We start from the raw sequence: 26,826 nt of genomic DNA, 5'->3' as shown, positions 1-26,826 counted from the left end.
CTTCTCATAAATCTCCGGTATTGACATTCACTGTGCCAGGGTCCAGATTCATATAAGTAACTAAACTCTACTTTTTACACAATTTCACCCTAAGTAATAAATAACCAAGTCATTCACACAACTTTTTCCAGAGTCAAGAGCAAGTCTTGGGGGATCTCAGGCCAAGACCTCAACTTGTCATAGCAACAGTAAAGAAAGAGATGCCAGTAATTTACGGATATTCAAATGATGAAATTTCCTTCTTGTCTTATGTATTTCTATCTGGTATGGTGTACCAAAGCGAACTGGAGATGAGAAGAAAAATTTTACGCAAAGACTTAAAACTGAGAAACTAAAGTTACGAAACTGAATATACAGGTATTATGAGCCACTGCTGACCTCCTGGTAGAACATCAAGAAAAGCAGTTTAAAAAAAAAAAAAAAGACTTGCAAAATCCGTTAGACAACAACCCCTCCACACACAAGCTTTCCACACTAACAATATCTTAGCAATATCTTACCACGTTTTTGTGCCTTTAGCAGTATCTACGAAGTTTCAAGTGTACATTTAAGAAATCAACCAATGCTGCAGAAAACTTAATTTACCAATGAAAAGCTCAGCCTCAAACACAGTGGTAATTAATTTAAAAACCCAAATTATTATTAACAAAATTACTTGAGATATAGTTTTAATTGCACTATAATTTTTTCCTATCATTTCTTATTTGATTTGTAGCAAACACAGGTATTGACAGCAGCAAAACCAGCAGAGTAAATACGTCTACCCTGAACTCTTAATAACACTTTCACAAAATAGCCTTCAATTTGCTTAACAGTATTTGGTTTTGTATCTGAAATTTAGTTTTCAAAATGAGCTGATCCCATCCCTTCTTGGAAGATAAAACATACAGCTTCCCATTTAAATAATAAATGCTAACATACTATTACTTTACTGTGCAGAGGGATAATTTTCTTATAATTATCTTAAGTATAAAGAATGATTATAGAATTTTTCTCTCAGCACTGAAAAAGTCCTTCAGTCTTCCTCTCCACAGCTCTTAGATGTCCTTCAGCAAGCAGCACACCAAAATTACTCTTCACATGACATGTTAGTTGCATTTTTCCCTACTGTGCAATTGCAATAATTATTAAGAAAAAACGAAGTGTTTAAGTATGGCAGATATTGTTTCCCCCATTTTTATAAGAAGTGATACTGTTCAACAGCACCGACGAATATAAACCGCATTTATTAACTGAGCTGGAGAACTATTCTACCTCACTGATTTCCAGATTTGCATTGCCTGAATATGCACTGCAGTCCGTGTTCATAAGGAGCGATCAGAACATTAGCATGTGAATGTTCATGTTTGGTACGCACAACTTGGGGGCAGATCTGCAGTCAGTGCACTCCTAAGCTGTGTAAGGGGTCGGTTCTCATTGATTCACCCACGGGGCAGCTGCAGCTACAGAATGCAAGGCAACACACACACCCCAACTCCCAAAGCCACCACAAGTCTAGTAACTCACTGGAAAAAAATGCAGGGTTTTGGCAACCTTTCCCACAGCCTTGACAACATGAGATACACACGAATTAAATTTTATGCAACTAACCTACCAATACAAGGAGAGACATTAAACTTGGCTCTAGCCATCTGCAGATCATTTCACCAAGAATTATACCACATCCACCAGTATAAGGTGCTACTTATGCAGATGATACGATATCATTTGGGGTTTCTTTTCCCCCCTCCTCCTGTTTGGAAATGTGTACTTATTTACTCTGTGAACCAGGTATACTTTTTACAGAGTTTAAGCTGTATGTTAGCTGTATGGCCCTACATTAAGAGAATTCAATGGTTCCTGCAGTAATCATTCCAAAACAACAATGTGAATGCTCATAATGTAGGTAAAACCTTACTGGTGGTACCAAAAATTCATCTCCACTTCAGGGAATACACACAGATGGGTAGACTTCTTGGAATCCAAAGAGATTAATTTTCAGTATCTGTTTTCAACAAGAATGATATGGGAAGCTGGAGTATCAAGGACTTTGGAAAATAAAATGAAATACAATTGCCTACAGTGATGCTGTGGAAGAACTCAACACAGCAGCAACACTATTTCAGATGCTCCCTTTCTTTTTCCAGTTCAGAGATATTTTTGACTAAACAACCAATGACTCCAGCCTTTCCAGAACAATTCTTACATTACACGAACCTTCTGATTGTACGTCTGTGGCCAAACAGTGAGTTCAGAATTCGTAATTATAAGTAAGATTTTCTTTTCACAAAAAACACATGACAAAGAAGCGACAGCACAGAACATACTGGTGTTGCTCTAAAGATACTCTTCTGCTCTCTAGAATTTAACTCATTTACAGCTTCTCCACTAATTTCTGCTCCTCCTCATTTTTTTCTGTTTTCCTGCCTTTCCCACATAAAATGTTATGCATGAGAACTCAGGAACTACAATTACTTAAAACCAAAACAGTGATACACCTTCAGAAAGCCCTTTATAATGCAGTTTAGCAATTGCCCTTGTCCTCCTGCTCTTTGGCTTATTCTGGCATCATTCATGAACAGAGATAAACTTGCAGATAGACTCTAGAAGAAGAAACCTATACATCATAGAATTACAGAATATCTCGAGTTGGAAGGGAGCCATAAGGATGATTTAGTCCCACTCCTGGCTTATATAACCATCAGTATGGACAACTTGAACTCACAGCAGATCCCCGATCGCTAAATACATCTGCCCACAACAGGGCCAAGAGGTACATGCAGAAGATAGTGAGCTGGTAAAAAGCCATTGCCTACGGATTTTCTCTCTAAAGAGGATTCTTCCCTTCCATGTTCTTTCTGCCAACTAACTAATCAACTAACGGCACTACAACTATGAAGCTGTTGGTTTTCTCCTCCTGTGAACTGCAAGAAAAAGAAGATTGTTTTTTCTCCCATTGCTTCTTGCTGAGTCTATCAGTGTTTAACTTGTCTAAATGGGTATCAATTTTCCTGTACAGATAGTGTGGGACACTGTGGTAGGAGGAAGGGAGAAGGGCGGGTGAGACAGAGAGAGGAAAATAAAAGCTAGACTTGAAAGTATAAAAGACCAGTTACTGATTATTTTCACTTGCCTTTTTGGGAATTAACTTGGAACGTTGCTTTCTGTTGCTGTCTTCCCCTGTCGTTCCCCCATACCTACATCAGACCACAGCATTCCAGTTTATTGCACACATAAAGGCTGTTGGCTATGGGTACACATGAATGTGACAAGTGTTATGTCCTCTCTATTAACCATCACAGCCTTTTTTTGGTGGAGGTGCTGGGTTTTGGTTTTCGTTTTTTTCATAGGAATCTGAAGTGACTGACCCCTTCATTACGTGTTTCCCAGCTCTTCAACTAATACCTTCTCAGGTAAAATCAGTAAAACATAATTATAAATGTGCACCTGGATGAACTGAGGCTACTATTCACTCTTTCTGAACAATAAGTTTAATATTTTGTTGCAGACAAGTAAGATCTAGTAGAAACTGTATTTCTGTTTTGCACTTGCTGGAACGACACCACTTGCTCTAAATTACGTGTTCCAGGGGGGTGCTCCCCAATAAGTGAAAACTTCATTTTCCTTTCAGTATTTTTTGAAAGTGCTACCTGCAACAATGAGTCATCATCTACTGCAGCATAACATCCTGCTCTTTCCAAGCATCTGCAGCCCTCTGAAAGAGAAACAGGGTCTTTTCATGACATATATAATTCCCTACACTGCCTTGCTGAAAAAAACCCAAACCATTAATCATTGTTTATCTTGCTTAATGAAACTACATGTGAAAATAGGAGTAGAATCTCAGACTTTTATGTGAATCTTAAAAATGCTAATGTTAAACATATTCATTATTGTCTTCATTTTTACTCACTTGGTTCAGTAGAAGATAAGCAACTTCAAATCTGAAAGAGTACACCATTATAACTTGTTTATAGTAGCTTCCCTGGGGTATTTTCAGGGTTTAAATACCGGGTCAAAAGTGCCCTTATAAACTGCTTTTTCATTGTTTTTTCTCAGCTTACGAAAGTTGCAGCAATATTCAATTTAATGTAACTAAATTCACTGAGGCATCATCTGAGACTTGGTATAAACTGCAACTCTAAATAAATATATGTCTTACTAGCACACCTGGAAATATTTCACTTTAATAAAACTCATATTCTTTGTTTTAATAAACTCCACCAATTCAGCATTAAAAGATTTTTCTCTCGTTTGTGATTATTTTTCTATTTCCTACTTTTCTCTGGATATATGTGTATCTACTGGGTTTTTTTGTTCATTTTATGTGAGTGGTATTGTAGGCAAGGCTTTATTTTCCTAGGTTTAAAAAAAAATTAAGTTGCAAACAGAAAAGCTGCATTTCTCTCACCTGCTTAGATGTCACCCCAGGCATGCGAATGTCCAATGCAAAATCTGACAGACCAAGTGAAATCACGGGCTGGTCGCTTCCAAGGCATTCACTGGAAAGAGATCTGGTAGTATCTTTATACCTTCAAAAGAACGAGGATAGACTTTTAAAAATATTGATTTTTGTTATGTCTTTCTAAAAAGAGGGGTCTTCAAAACTAGTAAACAAGTTTGACAATGCTGAGTAGCTCCAGGAGTGCTCTGGAAATCTCACTCCTTCACGAGCTGAGGAAAACATCTTAGTTATCAAGCACTTACTGAAGTAGTTTCTCTGAGCAATCAGACAGACTAGTCAGGGAAATATTCACTGAAAACGTAACCTGTCATCTCATCTAAATAACTGTCTGAGGTACACAGACGTACAGATAAACTATTCATTCACTAGAAATGTCAAGTATTGTTCTCATTCATGGAAGTTTTGTTGTTTTTTTTTTTAAGATTATGTGCCTGATGTATACTTCAATACAGATTAAATTTAAATAATCTGTAAAGGGGTAATTTTTAATTCCAACACCACACCTATTATAAGTAGTGAAGTAAAACCGTAAGTTCTACAACTTCACATGAATATCAAATTCTCTACTGAATGCAATGTATAAACAAATTTTTAAAAAATGTAGATCACTGTAAGGAACCAAATGGTAAGACATCTGAAACATGATGCAACGCTGATATAAATATTGAATATGAATGTTCATGTGTGTATATAACATAGAAGTGACATGGTAAGTACAGTGCCCAATGTACCTCACAACGTAAAACATTTTTTTGAGAGCTAAGAGGCTACTTCTTTTGTCCACACTACATTGAAGTCTTGCATTCAAAACTCCCCCAACACCCTCTGGCTCCCGATTTCCCAGGATTGCCCAGTTTTAAGATAGTCAATGCTTTCTCATTAAAATGTTATTTTATACTACAAGCTAACTCGAGCAGCTGAAATGTATTTACTCCCTGTCTAGTCTCAAATGCACCTGTGGCATTATCTAAAAAGTTCTATTAATTGTTGTTTTATTATCCTGAACCCATATTTTACAGAACAACCTACGGACAGAACAAGAGTTTCTGTCTTCAGTATGACAAGAGTGCTATTTCAAAATTGCAGAAAGAAAATCAAAGAAAGTGAGAAAAACCTAATAAGTATCATATTCATTTTTATCTAGAACATGCTTTTCATGCTTCCGTAACATCATGAGCGACTGCATGCATTCAACACATAAGGTCTTCCTGCATAACCCACCTCTTGAAGGCAGAAAATGGGCTTCTGAAACCCAAACAGATGTTTTGAAAAACAAGAAACAGTATTAGCAGGTTGTTAACGAGGCCAGCCATGTCCACCCTGCTGTTCCTGGCCTGATTAAGGGAGCAGAAAAAGGGCAGCGCAGTTCTGTCGGCTGTGATCCTGACAATTAGGCGGCAGCAGCAGCATCAATCCACTACTTCATTATTATGTGCTCTGCGGGCATCCTCCAGCTTCTAACAGACCATCTGTCTTGGAAGGCGATGAGCTGTAAATCAGGCAGGTGGATGATGTTATATTGTCTTTATTATTAGCTGTAAAAATCTGTTGAAAAATCTTCCCTTGCCAATAGATGACACTGTACTTCTGTCCACTTAAGGAGCTGTAAAGAAGTAGCACTCCTGATGCTTTTCTCCCCAGGTTGTGCAATTAAATCTGCAGGTTACTTATCAATCCACAGTGCCAGAGACTCTAAGTAGCATCGCAGAAACCAGCGTCAGTCATCCTTCAGAACCTGTAAAAACAGAAGCAGACAAAGGATGACTAATACATTACAACATTAGTTCTCAGCAAATCCCTGCTGAGGCATTTTAATACATTAGTAAGTTCTTTCACAAGCTTTAGCCCAACCCAGTGAAGGCTGCACCAAGTCTGTTGATCCCTCCTTTTCCTCCTCTCCCACGCTTACAGGGTCAGAAACTGACAGATTTCATATTGACATACAAAACACACTCTAGAACACATTATGTGATAGGGAGAAATATAAAAAAACCCTCAATATGCAAAAGGCAAAGAACAGAGGATTTTACACATACAAACACTAGTATATTGTGTTCTATAAGCAGCAAAAAAAAGCCAAACACTGATATGGCAAGAATAAAGGTTTCTAAATTTTATCAACTATCACTAAATGTTTCTGCACATATTGCAGGCTAGGAGAATGTTTTACTTTTAATACAATCTGCAATACAGCAGGTATTATGTACTTCAGTTACGTTTTATATTTATTGCAGAAAATTGATACGTAAAATTATTTTTGGAAATACTGCAACAAGAACTACTGAGATCAGATTGCTTTCTATCAATTGAACAGTTTACTATTGTTTCATATACAGAAGTGATATCAGTGTAACCTGTTACTCTTCTCATTGCTTTAACTGTGCTTACTTCCCCATTTTAGTTGATGTGACATTATAATTTCAAAATTTTAAGGTTTTTTACAAGTATACTAGAAAATCACACTGTATGTTACTGAAGACATATACTAGGATTTTTACTCAGCATTCCAATTCTGGCAGAAGTAAAATTTCAAGTCATAACAAAAATAAAAATCCTTAATATCTATTATGTAGAAATTCTTTCAAGATAAATATTAATAGGAAAAAAAAAAAATCACTCAAACCCAACGATCTCCTAGCCCCTGGAAGACATAGTGAAAATACTGCTATAAGAATGAGGTAGAACAGCAGGATTCTGACAGGAAACACAAGTAAAATTCATGTTTCACAAAAAGTCACTTCCACCTCAGGGCACATGTACTGAAAAGGCTTCTTAGAAAACAAAAGTGCTTATGTATAGACTAAGAAGCCATGCTGGCCACTTGTCTGTTGTTTAGCAGCTACACTAGATTTGCATTGAACTATTTGTAAGATTCAAAAACCTGATTATAAGAATCATCATTATATTTGCATATTTTATTTACTGAAGGATGACACAAAAGATTCAGTCACAAACAACTAAAAATAGACTTCATCTTAGTTTTCAGCTTGCTAAAAACTTGCCAAAGCTGTTCAAAATCATTCACGTAAACAGTGACACAAGCCTAATTTTATTTTTTAATGTAAATTTTCGTGTCTTAATTTCTGTGATCTAAATCATCTTTGCTAGTGAACTATGGAAAGCTGCAACACATATACGGCTGTATTATGACAAAAACCAAAATGTATTTAAAAAAAAAACACATCTGTGATATGCTTCACGAAAAGTTGAGACAACTATAAAACCAGAAGGCTTCATTACTTTTAAGATATAAGTATGCAACAGTAACTGTTCAGCAACTTTGTAAGCAACCTGGCCAGAAGTTCTAGCACTTCTGAAATTAGTTATACCCAAGAAATTATGCCTTTATTTTCAGACCATGCTGTAAATATACTTGACAAGCAAGGCCTCTGAACAACAGAGGCAGGAGGAACATGCTGGATTTTAGCATACACAGAAATACAACCTTGTGACTTCATTTTTTGGAATGTGAAAAGATATTTTCCTGTGACTAGAAACAAAAGTAAACGCTCAATTTTTGCCAGCTTCAAGAAGTCTGAGATTGGTTACACGAAGTCTGTTATAAACATATACCTAGTATAAGAATTAATAAAATAAAACTACTGAGAAACCTGATTAATAGTCCCTTCTCATCTGAAAGATGAGGGTTTCTTTACAGCAGCTTTCAATTCTCACTGCAGAGTTAAGCGTGCTAAAAGTGACAATCACCAGAACATACCTAGAAAAAAAAAAGGAAAAAAAAGGCAGCACTGCCCTGAAGAGATTTCAGTGTAATTTCAGATATGATGCAATACACAAGAATACCAGACAACAAGGTGAAAAAAGTGACGATGAGAGATTCAATAACAAGATTACACAGTTACTTAGGTTCGTTATGTGGACAACTTGATACCACTATTTTGCTTTCAATTTAGGTAAGAGAACCCAAGGGAACAGAAGTGAAGTAAAAAAAGACATAATTAACGACAAAGACTAGAGTGAAAGGAGAGAAAGTGAGACAGAAATTACATTGGACAATGTATCCTACATGCCCCACCCAGACATAGCAGAAAACAATGATATAAAACAAGGCAGTGAAGAAAAACAAAACAGCCAACATCAACTACCATGAAGACATCTTACTGAATAGGCTGAGAGGAGAAAAAAAGAAAAAAAGTAGCCAGGAAGCTGGAATTCAAAGTATAATTCAAAACAGCATGCCAAATAAAGTTATGGTATCAATGTGATGTTATACAAATTTAACAGTGAGTCTTTTAAAAGAACAGTAATTGAATGATCCATTTCCAAAACGAAACTACAGAAAAATAAAGCTCTGTATTAACCACAAGCTCATTAAGCACAATAATTTCGTCTTCTCACTTTAGTCACTGAACATTTTATACACAGTACCAAGAGAACACACCAAAAGCAGAAACCTCATCTTCAACCACCACTACCTTCAAAGCAAAAAACCAGAACAGATGGTCAAAGCTTATGGGGATTGATATGGAAGTCTGACACAGGTGGTAATTTCTAGCAGTTGAATCTCTTCTCTTGTCTATTAGGCACTGAAATCATGGAATTGAGCAAAGGTTACTTGAGTTCTGTTTCAGCAGAGAGTCTACATTTCACCTTAGACAAAACTTTAAGCTTAAGCGACAACTAAGAATACAAACAACAGCAAGTTCAACAAATGAACTGCAGCTAGGCCTCCAGATTGACGCACTTTGCTTCTAACAGCACAGGAAAATCAGTATGTTGTGGGATCAGCTTAGGGATTTATTAACGCACTCAACATAGACATAACACTCTGGTCAAAGCTGCACAGAAAAAGTGTTTGGCAAGTAGCTGTCAAATTAGACAGCCTCTTGAGCCTCAACATCAATACGAAACATCTCTCAAAGCAGTCAGATATCTAGGGGTTGGGAAAGCAATTATCAGAAACATAGATGTATAATGTTGATGACACCAAACTGGGAGTAGCAGCTGGAAAAGTGGGCTGACAGCAACCTCATGAAGTTCAACAAGGGGAAGTGCAAAGTCCAGCACCTGGGGAGGAACAACCCCTGCCACCACTACATGCTGGGGGCCACCCAGCTGGAAAGCAGCTTGCCAGAAATGGCCTTGGGGGTCCTCATGGATACCAAATTGACCATCAGCCAGCAATGTGCCCTTCCTGCAAAGAAGGCTAACGGTATCCTCGGCTGCATTAGCCAAAGCATTGCCAGCAGGTTGAGGGAGGTAATCCTTCCCCTCTACTCAGCACTGGTGAGGCCACATGTGGAGTACTGTGTCCAGTGCTAGGCTCCCCAGTACAACAGAGACATGGACATAGTGGAGAGAGTCCAAGGAAGGGCCAAGAAGACGATGAAGGGACTGGAGCACTTAAGAGGAAAGGCTGAGGGACCTCGGACTGTTCAGCCTGAAGAACAGAAAGCTCAAGGGATCTCATCAATGTACATAAATACCTGAAGGGAGGGTACAAAGAGCATGAAGCCAGGTGATAGCTTGTTTAACATCTTTTGTCAATGACCTGGATGCGGGGATCAAGTGCACCCTCAGTCACTTTGCAGATAACACCAAGCTGCCCAGGAGTGTTGATCTGCTTGAGAGTAGAAAGGCTCTGCAGAGGCATCTGGACAGACTGGATCCATGGGCTGAGGCCAGCTGCAGGAGGTTCAACAAGGCTGAATGCTAGGTCAGAACAACCCCATGCAACACTACAGGCTTGGGGAAGAGTGGCTGGAAAGCTGCCTGGCGGAAAAGGACCTGGGAGTGCTGGTCAACAGGTGGCTGAACATGAGCCAGCAGCGTGCCCAGGTGGCCAAGGCCAACGGCATCCTGGCTTGTATCAGGAATAATGTGGCCAGCAGGAGTAGGGAAGTGATTGTGTCCCTGTACTCTGAACTGGTGAGGCTGTACCTCGAGTGCGTGTCTAAACATAGTTTGAGGAATTTTGCTGATCTGTTACTGATTTATGTGCTCTTTGTCAAATGAAGCATTTTTATGGGTTTCCTACTATGAAAGTAAGTTCTACTTACTATCTGAAGACAGGCTATCTGTACTGAGAAAATCCATAAAGCAAAATCCTTCGAATGCTCTGTCAATTCAGCAGGTATGAAAAGTTTCACCTGCTAGACAGCTTTCTTTCGAAATTAACTTAAATTTTAAACAGCAAAGAAATAGAAGATGAAGATGCCTTTCCCTTTTGTAGACCAACAGGTTCACAACATGACTAGCAAGTTCCTAACTGCTACAAAGAGTAAGACTCAAAAAGATGTGATAAACCTTATCACCCCAAGGCATAACCAAACCCTATTCACTGAACAATAAAGGAAATGTTTGAATCATAGTTAGAATCATAGAAAGTTTTGGGTCGGAAAGGACCCCTAGTAAGGTCATCTAGTCCAACCCCCCCCGCAGCAAGCAGGGACACCGCTAACTAGATCAGGTTGCTCAGAGCCATGTCCAACCTGGTCTTGAATGTTTCCAGGGATGGGGCCTCCACTACCTCTCTGGGCAACCCATTCCAGTGTTTCACCACCCTCATTGTAAAGAATTTCTTCCTTACATCGAGCCTAAACCTACCCTGTTTTAGTTTAAAACCATTACCCCTCGGCCTGTCACTGCTGTCTCCACTAAAAAGATTATCCCCATCTTTCCTACAGGCTCCCTTTAAGTACTGAAAGGCTGCAATCAGGTCTCCCCGCAGCCTTCTCTTCTCCAGGCTGAACAAGCCCAACTCTCTCAGCCTGTCCTCATAGGAGAGGTGCTCCAGCCCTGCAACCATTTTTGTAGCCCTCCTTTGGACCGGCTCCAACAGTTCCATGTCCTTCTTGTGCTGAGGGCTCCAGAGCTGAACGCAGTACTCCAGGTGAGGTCTCACCAGAGCAGAGTAGAGGGGCAGAATCACCTCTCTCGACCTGCTGGCCACGCTTCTCCTGATGCAGCCCAGGACACGGTTGGCCCTCTGGGCTGCCAGTGCACATTGCCGGCTCATGTCCAGCCTTTCGTCTATCAGTACCCCCAAGTCCCTCTCAGCAGGGCTGCTCTCAATCCTTTCATCCCCCAGCCTGTATTGATAGCAGGGATTACCCCGACCCAGGTGTAGGACCTTGCACTTGGCCTTGTTGAACCTCATGAGGTTCACACAGGCCCACCTCTCCAGCTTGTCCAGGTCCCTCTGGATGGCATCCCGTCCTTCTGGTGTATCAACCGTACCACTCTGCTTGGTGTCATCTGCAAACTTGCTGAGGGTACACTCGATGTCGCTGTCCATGTCATTGATAAATACATTGAACAGCACCGGTCCCAGTACGGACCCCTGAGGGACTCCACTTGTCACTGGTCTCCATCCGGACACTGAGCCGTTGACCACTACCCTTTGGCTGCGACCATCCAACCAATTCCTTATCCACTGAACAGTCCACCCATCAAATCCATGGCTCTCCAACTTAGAGAGAAGGATGTTGCGGGGGACCATGCCAAAGGCTTTACAAAAATCCAGATAGATGACGTCCATTGGTTTTCCCTTGTCCACTCTTGTTGTTACACCATCATAGAAAACCACTAGGTTGGGGAGGCAGGACTTGCCCTTAGTGAAGCCATGCTGGCTGTCTCAAATCACCTCCCTGGCCTCCATGTGCCTAAGCATATCTTCTAGGAGGATCTGTTCCATGATCTTCCAAGGCACAGAGGTGAGGCTGACAGGTCGGTAGTTCCCAGGGTCTTTCCCTTTTTCCAGTCACTGGGGACTTCCCCCGACTGCCATGACTTTTCAAATATCATGGAGAGTGGCTTGGCAACTACATCAGCCAGTTCCCTCAGGACTCTGGGATGCATCTCATCAGGTCCCATGGACTTCTGTACGTTTAGGTTCCTCAGGAGGCCCCGAACCTGGTCTGCACTTACAGCTGGAGGGACTTTACCCTCCTGGTCTCCTTCATGCCATCCATCGACTCGGGAGGGGTGAGGAGAGAGGCTGCCAGTGAAGACTGAGGTAAAAAAGTTGTTGAGTACCTCAGCTTTCTCCTTATCTGCTGCTACCAGTTTGCCGGTCTCTCTCATGAGCGGGGGTACACTTTCTTTGACCATCTTTTTCCGGCTGACATACCTCTACAAGCCCTTCTTGTTATTTTTCGCATCCCTTGCCAAGTTCAGCTCCAGCTGTGCCTTGGCCTTCCTGACCCCATCCCTACACAACCGGGCAGCTTCCCTATACTCTTCCCAGGAAGCCAGTCCCTGTTTCCACTGCCTGTGCAGTTCCTTCTTCTTCCTTAGTTTGACCAGTATCTCTTGTCTCAGTCATGCTGGTCTCTTCCCTTCTCTGCCCGACTTCTTATACTTGGGGATCGAGAGCTCTTGCACTCTGTGGAATACATCCTTAAAGACCTGCCAGCTCTGTTCTGTTCCCCTGTCTCTGAGGACCATTTCCTAGGGAGTCCTTCTGACTATCTCCTTGAAGAGCTGGAAATTTGCCCTAATAAAATTTAGGGTCCTGACTATGCTCTTCGTTATTCCCATTTCCCTCAGTAGCGTTAGTTCCACATAGTAGGCAACTCATACAGCAATAGCAGTCATGGAAATCAGAAACAAAAGGACATAAGAAAACTAAACAGAAGAACCAAGAAAAGCAAAAAAAGCACTGCTTAAGATGTTGGAATCGCTGCCACCCCAGGGTCTGAGCTATGCCCACAGCTGCCATCCTCTGTGCCTCCAAGACAAATGAAAGGGGCAAATTTCAAAGCCTAAGCAGATCTGATTTTGTGTTCTAGAATAGTTATTTTTCTGAACAGAGAAAATTCAGTGAAAACAGAAAAAAATGTAAGAGAAAAAGATGCAAAAAGGTTTAACTGCTATTTTGCCATGTGATCTTAGAGCAGCCTTTGCTTAAGACTTATTTACCTGCCAACAAGTAGAGTTGTCCTAGGACTATTTTGCCAGTCACACTGTCTCCCCTTTCCCAAAGTAAATATGACAAATACCACTCCTCAAAACAATGCATACTCAGGTGTGAGACAAATAAATACATAAAAATAAGAAAATTTAATACTACATAATCTAGAGATATGTGTCGGTGTGCTTCAGACCAAAATAAAATTAATGTACCTGGAAATTCTGGAATTTTACATCGATTTTTGAATTCTAAGATAAGACTTTCAAAATGTGATACACAATTCAATGTAAGACTTTTATTCATTTTCTCCATCACTGTACTGTAAACTATTAGGTATAAACTTGTTTAAGAATGAGGAATTGTACTTCTTTTTATAGCACAGAAATATGTAAGCAAATGACCACACAAAATCATTTCCTACTCATTAATATACATGTGTTTGCATTACTAAAACATTGGAAGATTTCAAGCAGAAAACTTTTATAACCTGCTTTTTCATTCTTGCACATTCACAGACTAGAAAATCTTGTAGTCAAACATCAGGAAAGTTGCATGCCTTTTTGGAAAGTCTAACAGTGAAAGGCTTTTGCTTTCTTTTTTTCCCCATGATCTTTTAGAATTAAGAATGGTCACAATTTGCTAGCTCAGTAATTGTTACTATATTGATAATGAAATCTTGTATAATGGTGAAACAAACTCCTAAAACTGCTTGAAGCAATTCCTATCACAATAGTAAAATGCAAAATCTCCTTATCTTCTTGTGGAAGTCACAGACATTTTTCAGAAGTCTGAAGACCAGAGAGAGCCTGTGTTAGTTCTCCCATTCCACATTTTAATACCATTTGAAAAGCATTTTATTCACAATAGATCACCCTGTAATCTTTCTGCTTTGACCAGGTATCAAAACAGGTAAAAGTCTCTTGTCGGGCAATATCAGTATTTTTCACTGAAAGACGACATCTTAACAAACCGCTAATTTCATATTCTGAAAAAATGAACAAGCTGGATGGTACTAATTACTTGCTTAAAAGGGAAACACATCAGAAGCCTCTGCTTTGATTTTAACATCCAGATCATTATCAGTAGCACAGTGTAATAAGGATAAAGGTTCACTGAAGTGCCCTTTGTTTTCCCTTTGTTCTGCAAAAATAGAAAATTAAAGGAGAATGTTTTACAGAGTTAGGATTAGCCTCCAAGAGTAAAGCAAATGAGACATCATTTAAAATATTTAAGTTCAACTGCATATTACATATGAACTTTAAATTAAATTCATTGCATGTTCCTTCACTAAGAAGGACTTCAAATCAGGCTCCCTGAATTCCTTGTATACAAGGTACATACTCAAACAAGACCAAAGCACTATTTTTTCCCATTCAAAATGCACAGAACTTTGTTAATATGGTGTCTCATATTTATGTGGGAACTTTTTGGTAGCAGGGGAGACTACAGGTGTGGCTTTTGTGAGAAGGCACCAGAAGCTGCCCCCATGTCAGACAGAGACAGCTCGAGACAGCTCCAGGATGGACCTGCTGCTGCCCAAAGCCGAGCAGAAACACTTGGTGGTGCCTCCATGACAATGTATTTAAGAAAGGGTAAAAAATACACTGCATAGCAGCTGGGAGAGAGGAGCGATAAAAATGTGAGAGAAACAACTCTGCAGACATCAAGGTCAGAGAAGAAGGATGGGGAGGAGGTGCTCCATGTGCTAAAGAACAGATCCCTCTGCAGCCCATGGAGAAGACCACGGTGCAGCAAGTTGTCCCTCTGTAGCCCATGGACCAGAGTGGGCCAGATATCCACCCTGCAGCTTGCTGAAGACCCCATGCCGGAGTGGGTGGATGTGCCCTGAAGGACACCGCAGTTCCTAAAGAGCCCACACTGGAGCAGACTCCTGGAAGGAGCTGCAGCGCAGAGAGAAACCCATGCAGGAGCAGGGTCCTGGCAAGGAGCTACAGCTCATAGGGAACCCACGCTGGAGCAGTCCATTCCTGAAGGACTGAACCCTGGAAGAGGATCGATGCTGGAGCAGTTTGTGAAGAACTGTAGTGCATGGGAAGGACCCAGGCTGGAGAAGGTTCTGAAGACTGTATCGCATCAGGAGGGAGCCTACACTGGAGCAGAGGAAGAGTGTGAGGAGGAAAAAGTGGCAAAGAAAGCATTAAGAACCGACTGCAACCCTCATTCCCCATCTTCCTGCATTGGTCAGGGGGACGAGACAGAACAGTTGAGCCTGAGAAGGGAGAGGTTCGAGGAAGGTGTTTGCAGATTTGTTCTTATTTCTCATCATCCTACTCTGTTTAATGGGCAATAAATTGAATTCCCCAAATCTAGTCTGTTTTGCCCGGGATAGTTGGTGAGTGATCTCCCTGTCCTTATCCTGATCCATGAGCTTCTCACCATCTTTTTTCCACCATGCCTTGTTGATGGAGGTGGAATGATAGAGGGGCTTGGCAGGTACTTGGTGGCTAGCCACAGTCAACCCACCACATATACCTGTTAGTCGATTTTAAACTGGTTCATTCTAACCAAAACACTTTAGTGAGTGATTAGGTGAGCAGCTGAACTCACAGAGCCATGGAGCACAACAGGCAATGGAGCACAGCTGCTGCCCAGAGTACCTGTGAGCACAGCCTTACTATGACACAAATTGTTCTCTGTCATCAAATAGGTCATTCCTCTTCTCTCCTCTTTTCCTGTCCCTGGCCACTGCAGGGGGGTTAAACCTCGGTTAGTTTTCTGTCAGATTAGTGAGCTGACCTCGTTCCCACAGGTACTGGATGAACATAAGCACTGGAAAAAAAGAAAGAAACAGCAGTATGCAGCTAGAAGTGAGGACAGCAGCAGGGGCGGGAACAACTTCTAACACTAGTGAGATTCTAGCTCTGCTTGGCCATGCAATTGTAATGCACCTTTACACATTGTGTTCTGCAAACGGTGTTTCCTGGTTCGGTACAATGTACTTCTGAGTATGCTGCAATGATTACGTCCACAGTTCCTATTTGCTTAACACCTGAACGGGATGCTGGAATGTCCTGTCAATCCAAACACTGTCCAAGGCACACCACATCACACCTACCCTGGAAAAACCCACCTAAATAATTTTTGTTTGAGAGAGGCCTATCATTAAATGGGTGAGATAAAGGGAACTACTTTCAAAAAAGGAAAGAAAAGTAGGATTACTGTTATTCGGGAATGTACTTTGAAAAGTAAGTTAAGCTAAGGAAGTTAACCTTGCTAAGTAACAAAAGGTATGAGTGCTAGAAAAAATAAGAAAAATGCTTTTTATCAGTGAAGTGTAGTTATGTTTTGTTACAGTTCTTTTTACAAGTGGTCAGTCTTCTAGCAGAATATTTTATTTGAGAGAAACATAGGGGAGAGGGTTGTTGGCATTTTCCCCAAAAATAATGCAGAACTTTTTTCTCCTAGCATTGTCTGTAGTAGGACATTCATAACAGCCATTCCAGATTAAAATCTGGAATATCCTCCCACAGATCCAGCCTAAGTGATGTAGTTAAACTGAGATATACAGCATTGTAGCCTCATAAAAATCACAAGCAACTTCATTTAATGAAAATAATTCAACAGAAGTTTGTTAGAGTTCATTACAAAACTAATGTTGTAGTCTTTCCTTGTTCCAAATGGCTCATATAACACCTCTTAATCAAAGGAAAGATAATGAGCAGAGCAGAAGATGAAAATCAAGTCATTGAATCAAATTCAGTTTAGTGTTAGTTAACAATTGAGCAATAAGACACATACTAAAAGTATATAATGAATTCTCAACTATTATAGTTCTTTTTATGACAAACTTTTGCAGCTGAATATTGTATTTTTTTCAAAACTAGTATCCATGAAAGTAAAAATAATTCTGTGAATGCCAAAAAAAGCTAGAAATCTAGCATCCCTAAAAAGCAATCCAGATTTTCAATAGCACAAAACCACAATGACACTAATACTGAAGTAACTGAACACAATAAAGCAGATCAGTATCTCAGCAGAAGAAGTCTTAACATTAAGGGGAATTTTCAAAAAGTAAAAAGAGAAGCACAACAAAATTGTCTGTGATTACACTGGCATTAGGATTTTCTATAAAGTGTCTATATATGTAGAGTATATAGGACAGATGTATAATCAAGAAGAAATCTAAGTTTCTTTGCTAGAAGTCGCCATTACATACTGGAAAATAAGAGCAGTTCACAGGAGAAAACAGAAGAAATACAGAGCACACTGAGAAAGGAACAGTAAAGAAAAAAAACAGAAACCAAAACCAATGCAAGAAACAAATGCTGAGAACATACTATGATCTATTACTTTGTACAAAACGTGCAAGCCTATGGCAGAAGCGAGTAGGAGGAACCCCATACCAGAGCAGGTGCATGTGGTCTCAAAGCAGCTGCAGCCCTCGGACAGCCCACAACAGAGCAGGCTCCTGGTAGGAGCTGTGGCCCAGGAACAGATACCCATGCAGAAGCAGGTTTTCTGGCGGGACACATGGCCCCACAGCTGACTCGTGCTGGAGCAGTCCACTCCTGAAGGACTGTACCCCATGGAGAGGACCCACATTAGACTAGTTCTTGAAGAACTATACCCCATGGGGGGGACCCCACATGGGAGCAGCACCGAGGGTAGGAGTTCATTGCAATGTTAAACCCTATGGCCTGGTCTGAAGGGACAAGGGGTGGAGATTGTAATGGAAATATTTTTAAACTGTTGTAATCTGTGATGCGAGTTGTATGTTATAGGAAGTACTATAACGCAAACCCCCTGCTCCTAGCCATGTTAGGGGCAAAAGGAGGAGTTCATTGCAATGTTAAACCCTGTAATATGGCCCAAAGGGACCAGGGGTGGAGACTGTAATGGATATAGTTTTAAGTTGTTGTGTTGTAACCCATGATTTGAGTTATATGTTGTAGGAATTACTACAGCAGGAACTACCTGAACCAATGGAGGGCAAGCCTCACATGAGGCAGCTCAAGTGCAGCAGTGATCTCACCTGAGCTGACTTTGGTGCCCGATAGCTCCACAGAACACACCACCTCTTCTGCCCTGAGTGACCACCACAACAGATGGAGCCCAAAGTCACAGACTAAATTAACTCAATGGACATTTTATGGGCATTTTACAGGGGTGGTCCCATTGTCATGGTTTAATCCCAGCTGGCAACTAAGCACCATGGAGCCTCTCACTCACCGCCCTCCCTGTGGGATGGGGAGAATAGGAAAAAAGTAAAAACTTGTGGGTTGAGATAAAGACAGTTTAATAGGAAAGCAAAGGAAGAGATAATAGTAATAACAATATGTACAGAACAAGTGATGCACAATGAGATTGATTACCACCCAATGAACGATACCCACCCCATTCCCAAGCAGCAATCACCACATCCGGACAACTCCCCCAGCTTATATACTGAGCATGATGACATATGGTATGGAATATCCCCTTTGGCCAATTTGGGTCAGCTGTCCTAGCTGTGTCCCCTCCCAGCTTCCCGTGCACTTGGCAGCTTGAGAAACTGAAAAGTTCTTGACTGCTTAGCAACAACTAAAAACATCAGTAGTTATCAACACTATTTTCATCCCAAATCCAAAACACAGCACTACACCAGCCACTTGCAAGAAAATTAACTCTATCACAGCCAAAACCAGGATATCCATAGACTATAGACTGCCATTGGTCAGGCATTGGAATAGGCTGCCCAGGGAGGTGGTTCAGTCCCCATCCCTGGAGGTGTTTAAAAAACGTGTAGATGTGGCACTTCAGGATATGGTTTAGTAGGAATGGTGGTGTTGGGTGGATGGTTGGATTCCACTTTCTTAGAGGTCTTTTCCAACCTATGACTCTATGACTAGGGGAATGGTATCTGTGTATATCAAGGGACAGGAAGGGGCATATGTGTATGGGGTGTGAATAATGAGGATGTACTGGATAGTGTGGGACCTAAGTATGATATAGACAGCATGAAATAAGGGGTGGAGTTTGTACTGGTTTGGGCTGGGACAGAGCTATTTTCTTCACAGTAGCTTTTATGGGGTTATGTTTTGGATCTGCGACCAAAACAGTGTTGAAAACATGGGGATGTTTTAGCTATTGCTGAGCAGTACTTACACAGTGTCAGGGCCTCCCCTGCCTCTTGCGCTGCCCCACCAGCAAGCACGTTGCGAGGCAACACAGTCAGAACAGCTGACCCCAACTGACCAAAGAGATATCTCGTACCACACGAAGGAGGACTTGGGGGATGTTCACAGTTATGGCATTTGTCTGCCCAAGTAACCATTACACATGATGGAACCCTGCCTTCCTGGAGATGGCCTGCCAATGGAAAGGAATGAATTAATTCCTTCTTTTGCTTTGCTTGTGCACACAGCTTTTGCTGTCCCTATTAAACAGCCTTTACCTCAACCACAAGTTTTCTCTTTTTCACCCTTACGACTGTCTTCTCTGTCCCATTGGATAGTGGTGAAAGAGGGACTGGGTGGCACCAAGCTGTGCATCAGCATTAATCCACAACTAGTTTTGTTATATTTACTATCTCTGTAACACAAAACAAGCAAAAAGAAAAAATAAGCATGAAGGGGAAAACAAATAATCAGGATTAGCATCTGACTACCCTGGACACACTCCCTCCCCTCTACAACCTTCAGTTCCAGGGTCCTGTTAAAAATCCCTTACCCTGGTTTCTGGAGCATGAAGGGGGATTCTAGGACATGTCTGCAAAGCACTTCCAATTCACTCAAGCTTGTTCATTTCCAGAGTAGAGTGAATCAAGTGTTCTTACTTGGAAAACGCTATTCAGGTATACACCAATAGGACTGGAAAGATGATACATGAAAAATAACAGAATTCCAACTACCACCACCCCCCCTAACCTTTAAATTTTGGACTCAATCCACAAATAAATGGCATTCTGCCAAAAATACAATACTTGTAGGGGAAAAGGATATGAAATTGGATTTTTGCAAGGATAGGAAAGATTGCTTACTGCTTCTGGATTCTGGAATGAAAAAAAGAAATAAGTTTAAAATATATTTATGTAGAAGTAGTTGTTTTCAAAATCTAGGTTGTTCAAATGATGTTTAACCTCCTTCTCCACAAAATGCAGGGGCAGAAAAACCTATAAACTCGAGACTTTCCAGTAAGTCTATTGTGAATTTTGGCTCATGCAAGAGCAATGTTTGACTCCTGAGGAAGGTCATCTTTACTTCACATTTCTTTTACTTTGTTAATTGTTTAGATGAAAGTATGCATGAGTAACAGGGAACATGTATGTAAAATCTACAGTATCTTCTCCCTCAGCATAATAAAACAAACTATTTAAACAATTAGTTATCACATACTTGTGAGATAAATGGCATGTGCAATTTTAAAACCTTGCTGACATACCAGTCCTGTTCATCAGTAACATTACATTTTATTCATTCTGAAAATCTTGCCTGCAATTGAAAAAAATAAATAGCTGGAACTTTTGCCAACAGCCATGGGTGATACACATTTTTTCTCTCCCAGAGCCTGTTCAGTAATTTCAAAGATTTACTAGTTACCTTAATTTTAGGTTACCTTAAGTAAAGCCAGTTCATTATCGTCAGCAATACTCACAGCACACAGTTAAAAAGCAGATGTATCCTTAAATGAAATCAACAGAAATCAGATACCTTTGAACACAAAAGAAGGAACAAGAGGCTACTACTGAAGTAAATCTTTCATGCTAGAAGAGGAGGTCCTTACAAGTGCCAAAATTAAAGATACACTCTGTCTTTTAAAGATATGACCTCTATTAGACGTACAAACTGTGGAAGCTCTACATAAGAAAATACTCTAAACTTCAAAACTGTACCTAGTTTCCTCATCACAAAAATAAAACTTTTTTAACAAATCTATTGATACACACACACTCATCAGTTAAATTATGAACCATAAAAAAATTATCATGACTATCTAATTTCAGTTCCTAATGGATAAATGTTTAGAAAGATCTTGCTGTGTGCCAGAGAACAGCACACATTTGAAAGCACAGAACTGCAGGGAGAACAAATCCAAATTGTACACACAGAGCTGTACTGTGCACTCTTGTTCAACAATGTTTAAGAATGACTTAATTTCACAAATACTTGCAATTCAGCTTTAATATATACATATATACACACACAAGTTCATAGTACCAATAAAAACAATGAAACAACAATAAACTTTTAAGAAGTTTCACTGCACACAAAAGTTCTTCAGGATCAGGTTGTATCAGATCTCATGTCAGCTTGATTCAGTTTTGGTGTTTATAACATCATTTAAAGTCACATGCAAAACATCTATCTTGTATGTGGCTGCTAGGTCTGGTCAGAAAGACCTGCAAGGTCATCTGTTCATATCCCCAGCACACAAGTACACTTGACCTGCTCATCTTTGAATAGAACTTAGCAACAGCATTCACTGAGACTACTTCTTCACCGTGTTTCGAACACAAATTTGAATAGGCATCTGGATGCTTTGTAACAGCTGCACTGGATCCCAAAGCCATCTTTTCAGGCAAACATCTCCTACATCTTAGTTGGGATATCACACTTTTTTTTTTTCAGTTTATTTGCAGCCTTTTTTTCTTGTTTTTAAGTTTATGTTTGCTAAGGGTTTTTTGTATTTTAAAGAGAGTCTTGCACATAATGTATGAGAACCATAATACAAGCAGCAACAGCAATAGCTTTGCTCGATACTGGTCTACTGCTGTTTCCCACAAAACTCTGACAGACGTGCGTATAAAACTGGTCATCACACTGCCTTTCCTTAACCACTCAACATCATTCTCAGGCTTTGTTTTCTGATTCCTGCATGATGGCCGTGATTTAAGAATGAGGAAGAACCTTAATCTACTCTAATAAAAAGAAAACTAAGGACAAGACTTAGCTTCTGGTTGCCTGGTTGCCAAGAAGGCCAATGGGATACTGGGGTGCATTAAGAGTAGTGTGGCCAGCAGGTAGAGGGGAGGTTCTCCTTCCCCTCTACTCTGCCATAGTGAGGCCCTATCTGGAGTACTCTGTCCAGTTCTGGGCTCCCCAGCTCAAGAAACATGAGGAGTTACTGGAGACAGTCCAGCGGAGGGCTACGAGGATGATGAGGGGACTGGAGCATCTCTCCTACAAGGAAAGCCTGAGGGAGCTGGGCTTGTTCAGCCTGAAGAAGAGAAGGCTGAGAGGGGATGTAATATATGCTTATAAATATCTCAAAGGTGGGTGTCAGAAGGATGGGGCCAGACTCTTTTCAGTGGTGACCAGTGACAGGACAAGGGGCAATGGGCACAAACTGAAGCACAGGAAGTTCCATCTGAACATGAGGAAGAACTTCTTCGTTCTGAGGGTGACAGAGCACTGGAACAGGTTGCCCAGGGAGGCTGTGGAGTCTCCTTCTCTGGAGATATTCAAGACCCGCCTGGACAAGGTCCTGTGCATCCTGCTGTAGGTGACCCTGCTTTGGCAGGGGGGTTGGACTAGCTGACCCACAGAGGTCCCTTCCAACCCCAAACATTCTGTGATTCTGTGATTCTCCTTAGGTTAACTAATATCAACAAATTAACTGAAAAGCATTTCTGGAATAGATAGTTTGGACAGAATATAAGAATTCCTGTTTAATCACTTCTGAGCCTGTGTATCAGAAATAAAAAATTTTAAGCTTTGCATTTTACTACAGAAGTTCCCTTGCTAAGATCTGCAGATACCTGGCAAGAGAAACTGGAATGTCCTGAGGCACGATGAGGCTTTCTTAGCTGTCAAAGTACAAACACTGCTTACTGAAAATTAAAACAAAATCAAGATGTACCAGAAACGTCCCTTAGGAAACAGCAAAAACTGGTTACTTTTCCTAACCTGAGTACACATGAATCCCACTGACCTCTGGACTCTCAGATTCTACTATAAGGATGGAAATGGAAGATAATTGAAAAGCTGTAATAAAATCTCTTCAGTTTTAAAGACCAGACTCAATTCCTTGGCTCAGTGTTTGTCTCACTGCTTATGACCCTATATACATAGGGGTATACATACATACATTGGTGTTGCAAGTGATTTCCCCCAATCTTCCCACAGCCAATAAAAGAGTGGTAAATCTGCAGGTAGGTATTTAAATGCAAAGGTTAATCAACATTTGAAAAAAAAAAATAAAAATTACCTGCTAAGTATTTTACCTGTTTTCATTGTTTGCCCTTCTCTTCAGAATGCAGTCTCTCTCCTGTCCTACTCCATCTGTCAGCTGATTATTTTGATTCTCTGAAAAGGCAGAAATTAAAAAGGCTGGTTTAATCAGTGACTTGTCATGACAAAACAGTCTTTCGTTAAGCACCATGTAACTAATTTATGCCAGTACACTGCTCTGAATGGCCTTTGTTAAGTAAGAGCTTCTATGCAAGAAGCCAGTGAGCCAGAAACACTTGGAAACACAGAATTATCAGGAATTGATCATTATTGGAGCAGAGGATGGGATGGTTTGACAGACAAGGGCAACAAACTGAACATTGCAGGAAGCAAGCCTTTAAACACCTTCCAAAGATCATTTTAACTATAGGCCAGACCTTGAACAAAATCCCTACAACTTGTTCCTTAATATCATTCTATTAAGAGATTTCATTTTATGGAATAAAAACAGCCTAGACAATACAGCTTACAGCCTACAACAAATTTTTATGATGTACCTTCATTTGTCCATTGGACCTTTGCCTGGAACGGTTCACTCTTCTAACTGGACAGATTTTATTGTCCTTTGTCAGTAATAAAATACAGAAAACAAAGTAGCAAGACTGAAACCTTACTTTCAGGGCCTTTCACCAATCTTTCTACTAGTTTATTTAACAATATTCTACTATTTATTTAACAATAACAACTTAATCCAAACAGATAAACCATAAACTAACCTCTTAAGGAAAAAGGGAAAGAGGGGTATCTTCAAAGAAGATTGAACTCTGCTGGAACAGGACACAAAGAGAAATCCCACCACCTCTCAAAAATGGCAATACTTTAAAAAAAAAAAAAAAGTTGAGCTCCAGGTTTTCGAAGTCATTTATTATGCCCAGTATCAAGATATTTTGCTACACCAAAAAATTCTAGAAGTAGTAACAAAAAGCTTGTTGAGATGAACAACAAAGTATGCTCAAATACCATAGTAGCAGCAGTGCAAGGATAGACCCAAGAAACTTTCACCCTCCATGCTCTCTCCAAAACAGATTCAACAGAAGCAAGAGAAACAGCAAACTATCAAACACCTAAGTACACAATTTGTATATCATTTAGAAAGGTCACCATGTAATAAAGCTTACTTTTACAGCAGATACTGGTGTTGAGTTCGGCTTTTAGGAAAACATTAAGGTTACAAGGTTACAAGGTCAAGTACTTCAAAAAGGCAAGAGCGTGAGGGGAAGATATTTGCTTACAGACTTAATACAACTCCTTTTTCCATGTATGCTTTAAAACACAGCCTTTTGTACACCTCATTGAAAGATACAGAATTAAACTGAAACCACAAAAGAATCCCATAAATGCAAATGAGTGAATCCTGGCTTTATCACGAAGTGCAGACTTAAGATAGCTCAAATCCCAACAGAAAACACACCTCAGGGAAACTGCTTTGTACTTTCAAGCAAAAGTCTACCATTTGTCCCTCATACACTCTTCATCAATTCCTTCAAAACCCTCAGAAGATTTCCTAAGGTATGCTCTCCAAAGCCACGCCTGTTGGTGTTCCGTGTGTTCCAGCATTATTTTCCTAATGACCCTAAATAAACTGGCAAATGATACCATCTAGAAAAAAAACTTCAAATTCAGTGTCTTTTAAAAAGTCCAGAAATGAGCACATTATTTTAATAAGAGGCCTTTATTATTTACTTTGGTAACTGAACAAAATAGTTGTGATTCTTGGAAATTTCTAAAAAAAAAAACAACATATCTATATCTCAATCATGACACTTAAGTTACAGTCTTTACCCTTAAGGGAAATGACAGAGTAATTACAAATTGTATAATGACTCTAACTTGCAGCAACATATTTAGGTTGAAATTGTTCAGTACACAATAAATTGCCAGTGCACAAGCAACAGTCCAAAACTATAACCTTTAATATACCATCTCATCTATAAGACGCATGTTGGAGCTCTAATAATATCGCTCTACTAATTTGAAGGAAACAATTCTACACAATGAAAAGGTAGCAGATAAAAGCCATGCCAAACCTCTTCTCAAATAAAATTAATTCTGAGTATTTACCACCTGTCAATCACGAACACCAGGCTTTAAAAATAAAGGTGGGAATAAAAGAGAATAGAAGATTTCCACCTACCACCCCCCTCTAATTTTAGGATATTATATAAATTCAAAGCATAGTTACTTGGGACTAAAACTGGCATTTACTACTTCAAGATATCAGACCATAATGTTTGAAGTTAGGAACAACTCATTAGAGACAACCAAAGACTTTTACTTAGGTCATTGTCCAGCATTACAAAAGAACTCTAGAGAAAAAGTTCATCTCAGACTCAGCCACAGAGCAGTAATAAAACTATAGTAAGAACAGCAGATAATTGAAAACTAAATGAGAATAACGGATATAAAGAACTAATTCATATATTTTATTTCAGCATTTTTCCTCTTTTGACCTTGAGTTTCACAGCCTCACTGTGATATTGTAAACACTCCAAGAAGCTGAAGTTAGAACTTGCTGAAAACTAACACCTAAAGTCAGACAAATTACATACCCACAGATGACACTTTCCTTTTAGAGGAATACTGCATGCTGAAAATTAATATAAAGTTAGAATCTTAAACACAGAAAACAAAACTGTCTATTTCTTATGCTTGCTACCATCAGGTTATAACAGTATAGATTTTTAACATTGGTTAAGACAAAGGTTTATGCAATAGCATTGTGCATCCTTTTCTCAACCCACTCCAAGCCTGTCTGAAATGGTAATCATAGATTCATAGAATGGTTTGGGTTGGAAGGCACCTTCAGAGGTCATCTAGGCCAACCCCCCTGCACTGAGCAGGGACATCTTCAACTAGACCTCAGAGCCCTGTCTAATGTGGCCTTGAATATTTCCAGGGATGGGGCCCTCCACTACCTCTCTGGGGCAACCTGTTCCAGCATTTTACCATCCTCATGGCAAAAAAAATCTTCCTTATATCTAGCCTAAATCTACCCTCCCTTAGTTTAAAGCCATCATCCCTTGTCCTGTCGCAACAAGCCCTGCTGAAAATGTATTCCCCATCTTTCCTATCGGCCCCATTCAGGTACTGGAAGGCTTGCTATAAGGTCTCCTTGCAGCCTTCTCTTCTCCAGGCTGAACAGCCCCAATGCTCAGCCTTTCCTCAGGGGAGAGGTGCTCGAGCCCTCAAGATCATGTTTGTGGTCCTCCTCTGGCCCCACTCCAACAGCAAATTGGCCAATAGGGAAGTAGCTTCAAAATTCTCCAGTCCGTCTAATGAGGAGGAGAAGAGACAGATTCAGTCCACCCAGGAAAGGGCTGCAGCACAGCTCTGCCTGG

At 40.2% G+C, this 26,826-nt stretch overlaps 1 protein-coding gene across 12 annotated transcripts in view; it reads right to left on the bottom strand.

Moving 5' to 3' along the window:
• Nucleotides 1–26,826, bottom strand: part of PAM (peptidylglycine alpha-amidating monooxygenase) — a 162,591-nt gene that overhangs the window by 78,076 nt on the left and 57,689 nt on the right. For 11 of the 12 annotated variants that reach the window (XM_075410860.1, XM_075410866.1, XM_075410868.1 and 8 more), the window contains exons 2-4: nt 23,482–23,563; nt 5,666–6,179; nt 4,391–4,511 (exon numbers count right to left, since the gene is read on the bottom strand). In XM_075410860.1, coding sequence (XP_075266975.1) covers nt 4,391–4,511; nt 5,666–5,757 — 213 coding nt within the window. In that variant the 5' untranslated portion in view covers nt 5,758–6,179; nt 23,482–23,563. Of the gene's footprint in view, nt 1–4,390; nt 4,512–5,665; nt 6,180–23,465; nt 23,564–26,826 lie in introns of all 12 variants that reach the window. The other variant, XM_075410864.1, reaches the window with a different exon arrangement.

Source organism: Opisthocomus hoazin, chromosome Z (genome assembly GCF_030867145.1).
Source record: "Opisthocomus hoazin isolate bOpiHoa1 chromosome Z, bOpiHoa1.hap1, whole genome shotgun sequence".
Taxonomy (NCBI): Eukaryota; Metazoa; Chordata; class Aves; order Opisthocomiformes; family Opisthocomidae; genus Opisthocomus; species Opisthocomus hoazin.
The sequence above is the reverse complement of the archived record's forward strand: the minus strand, read 5'-3'. Positions and strand labels throughout refer to the sequence as shown.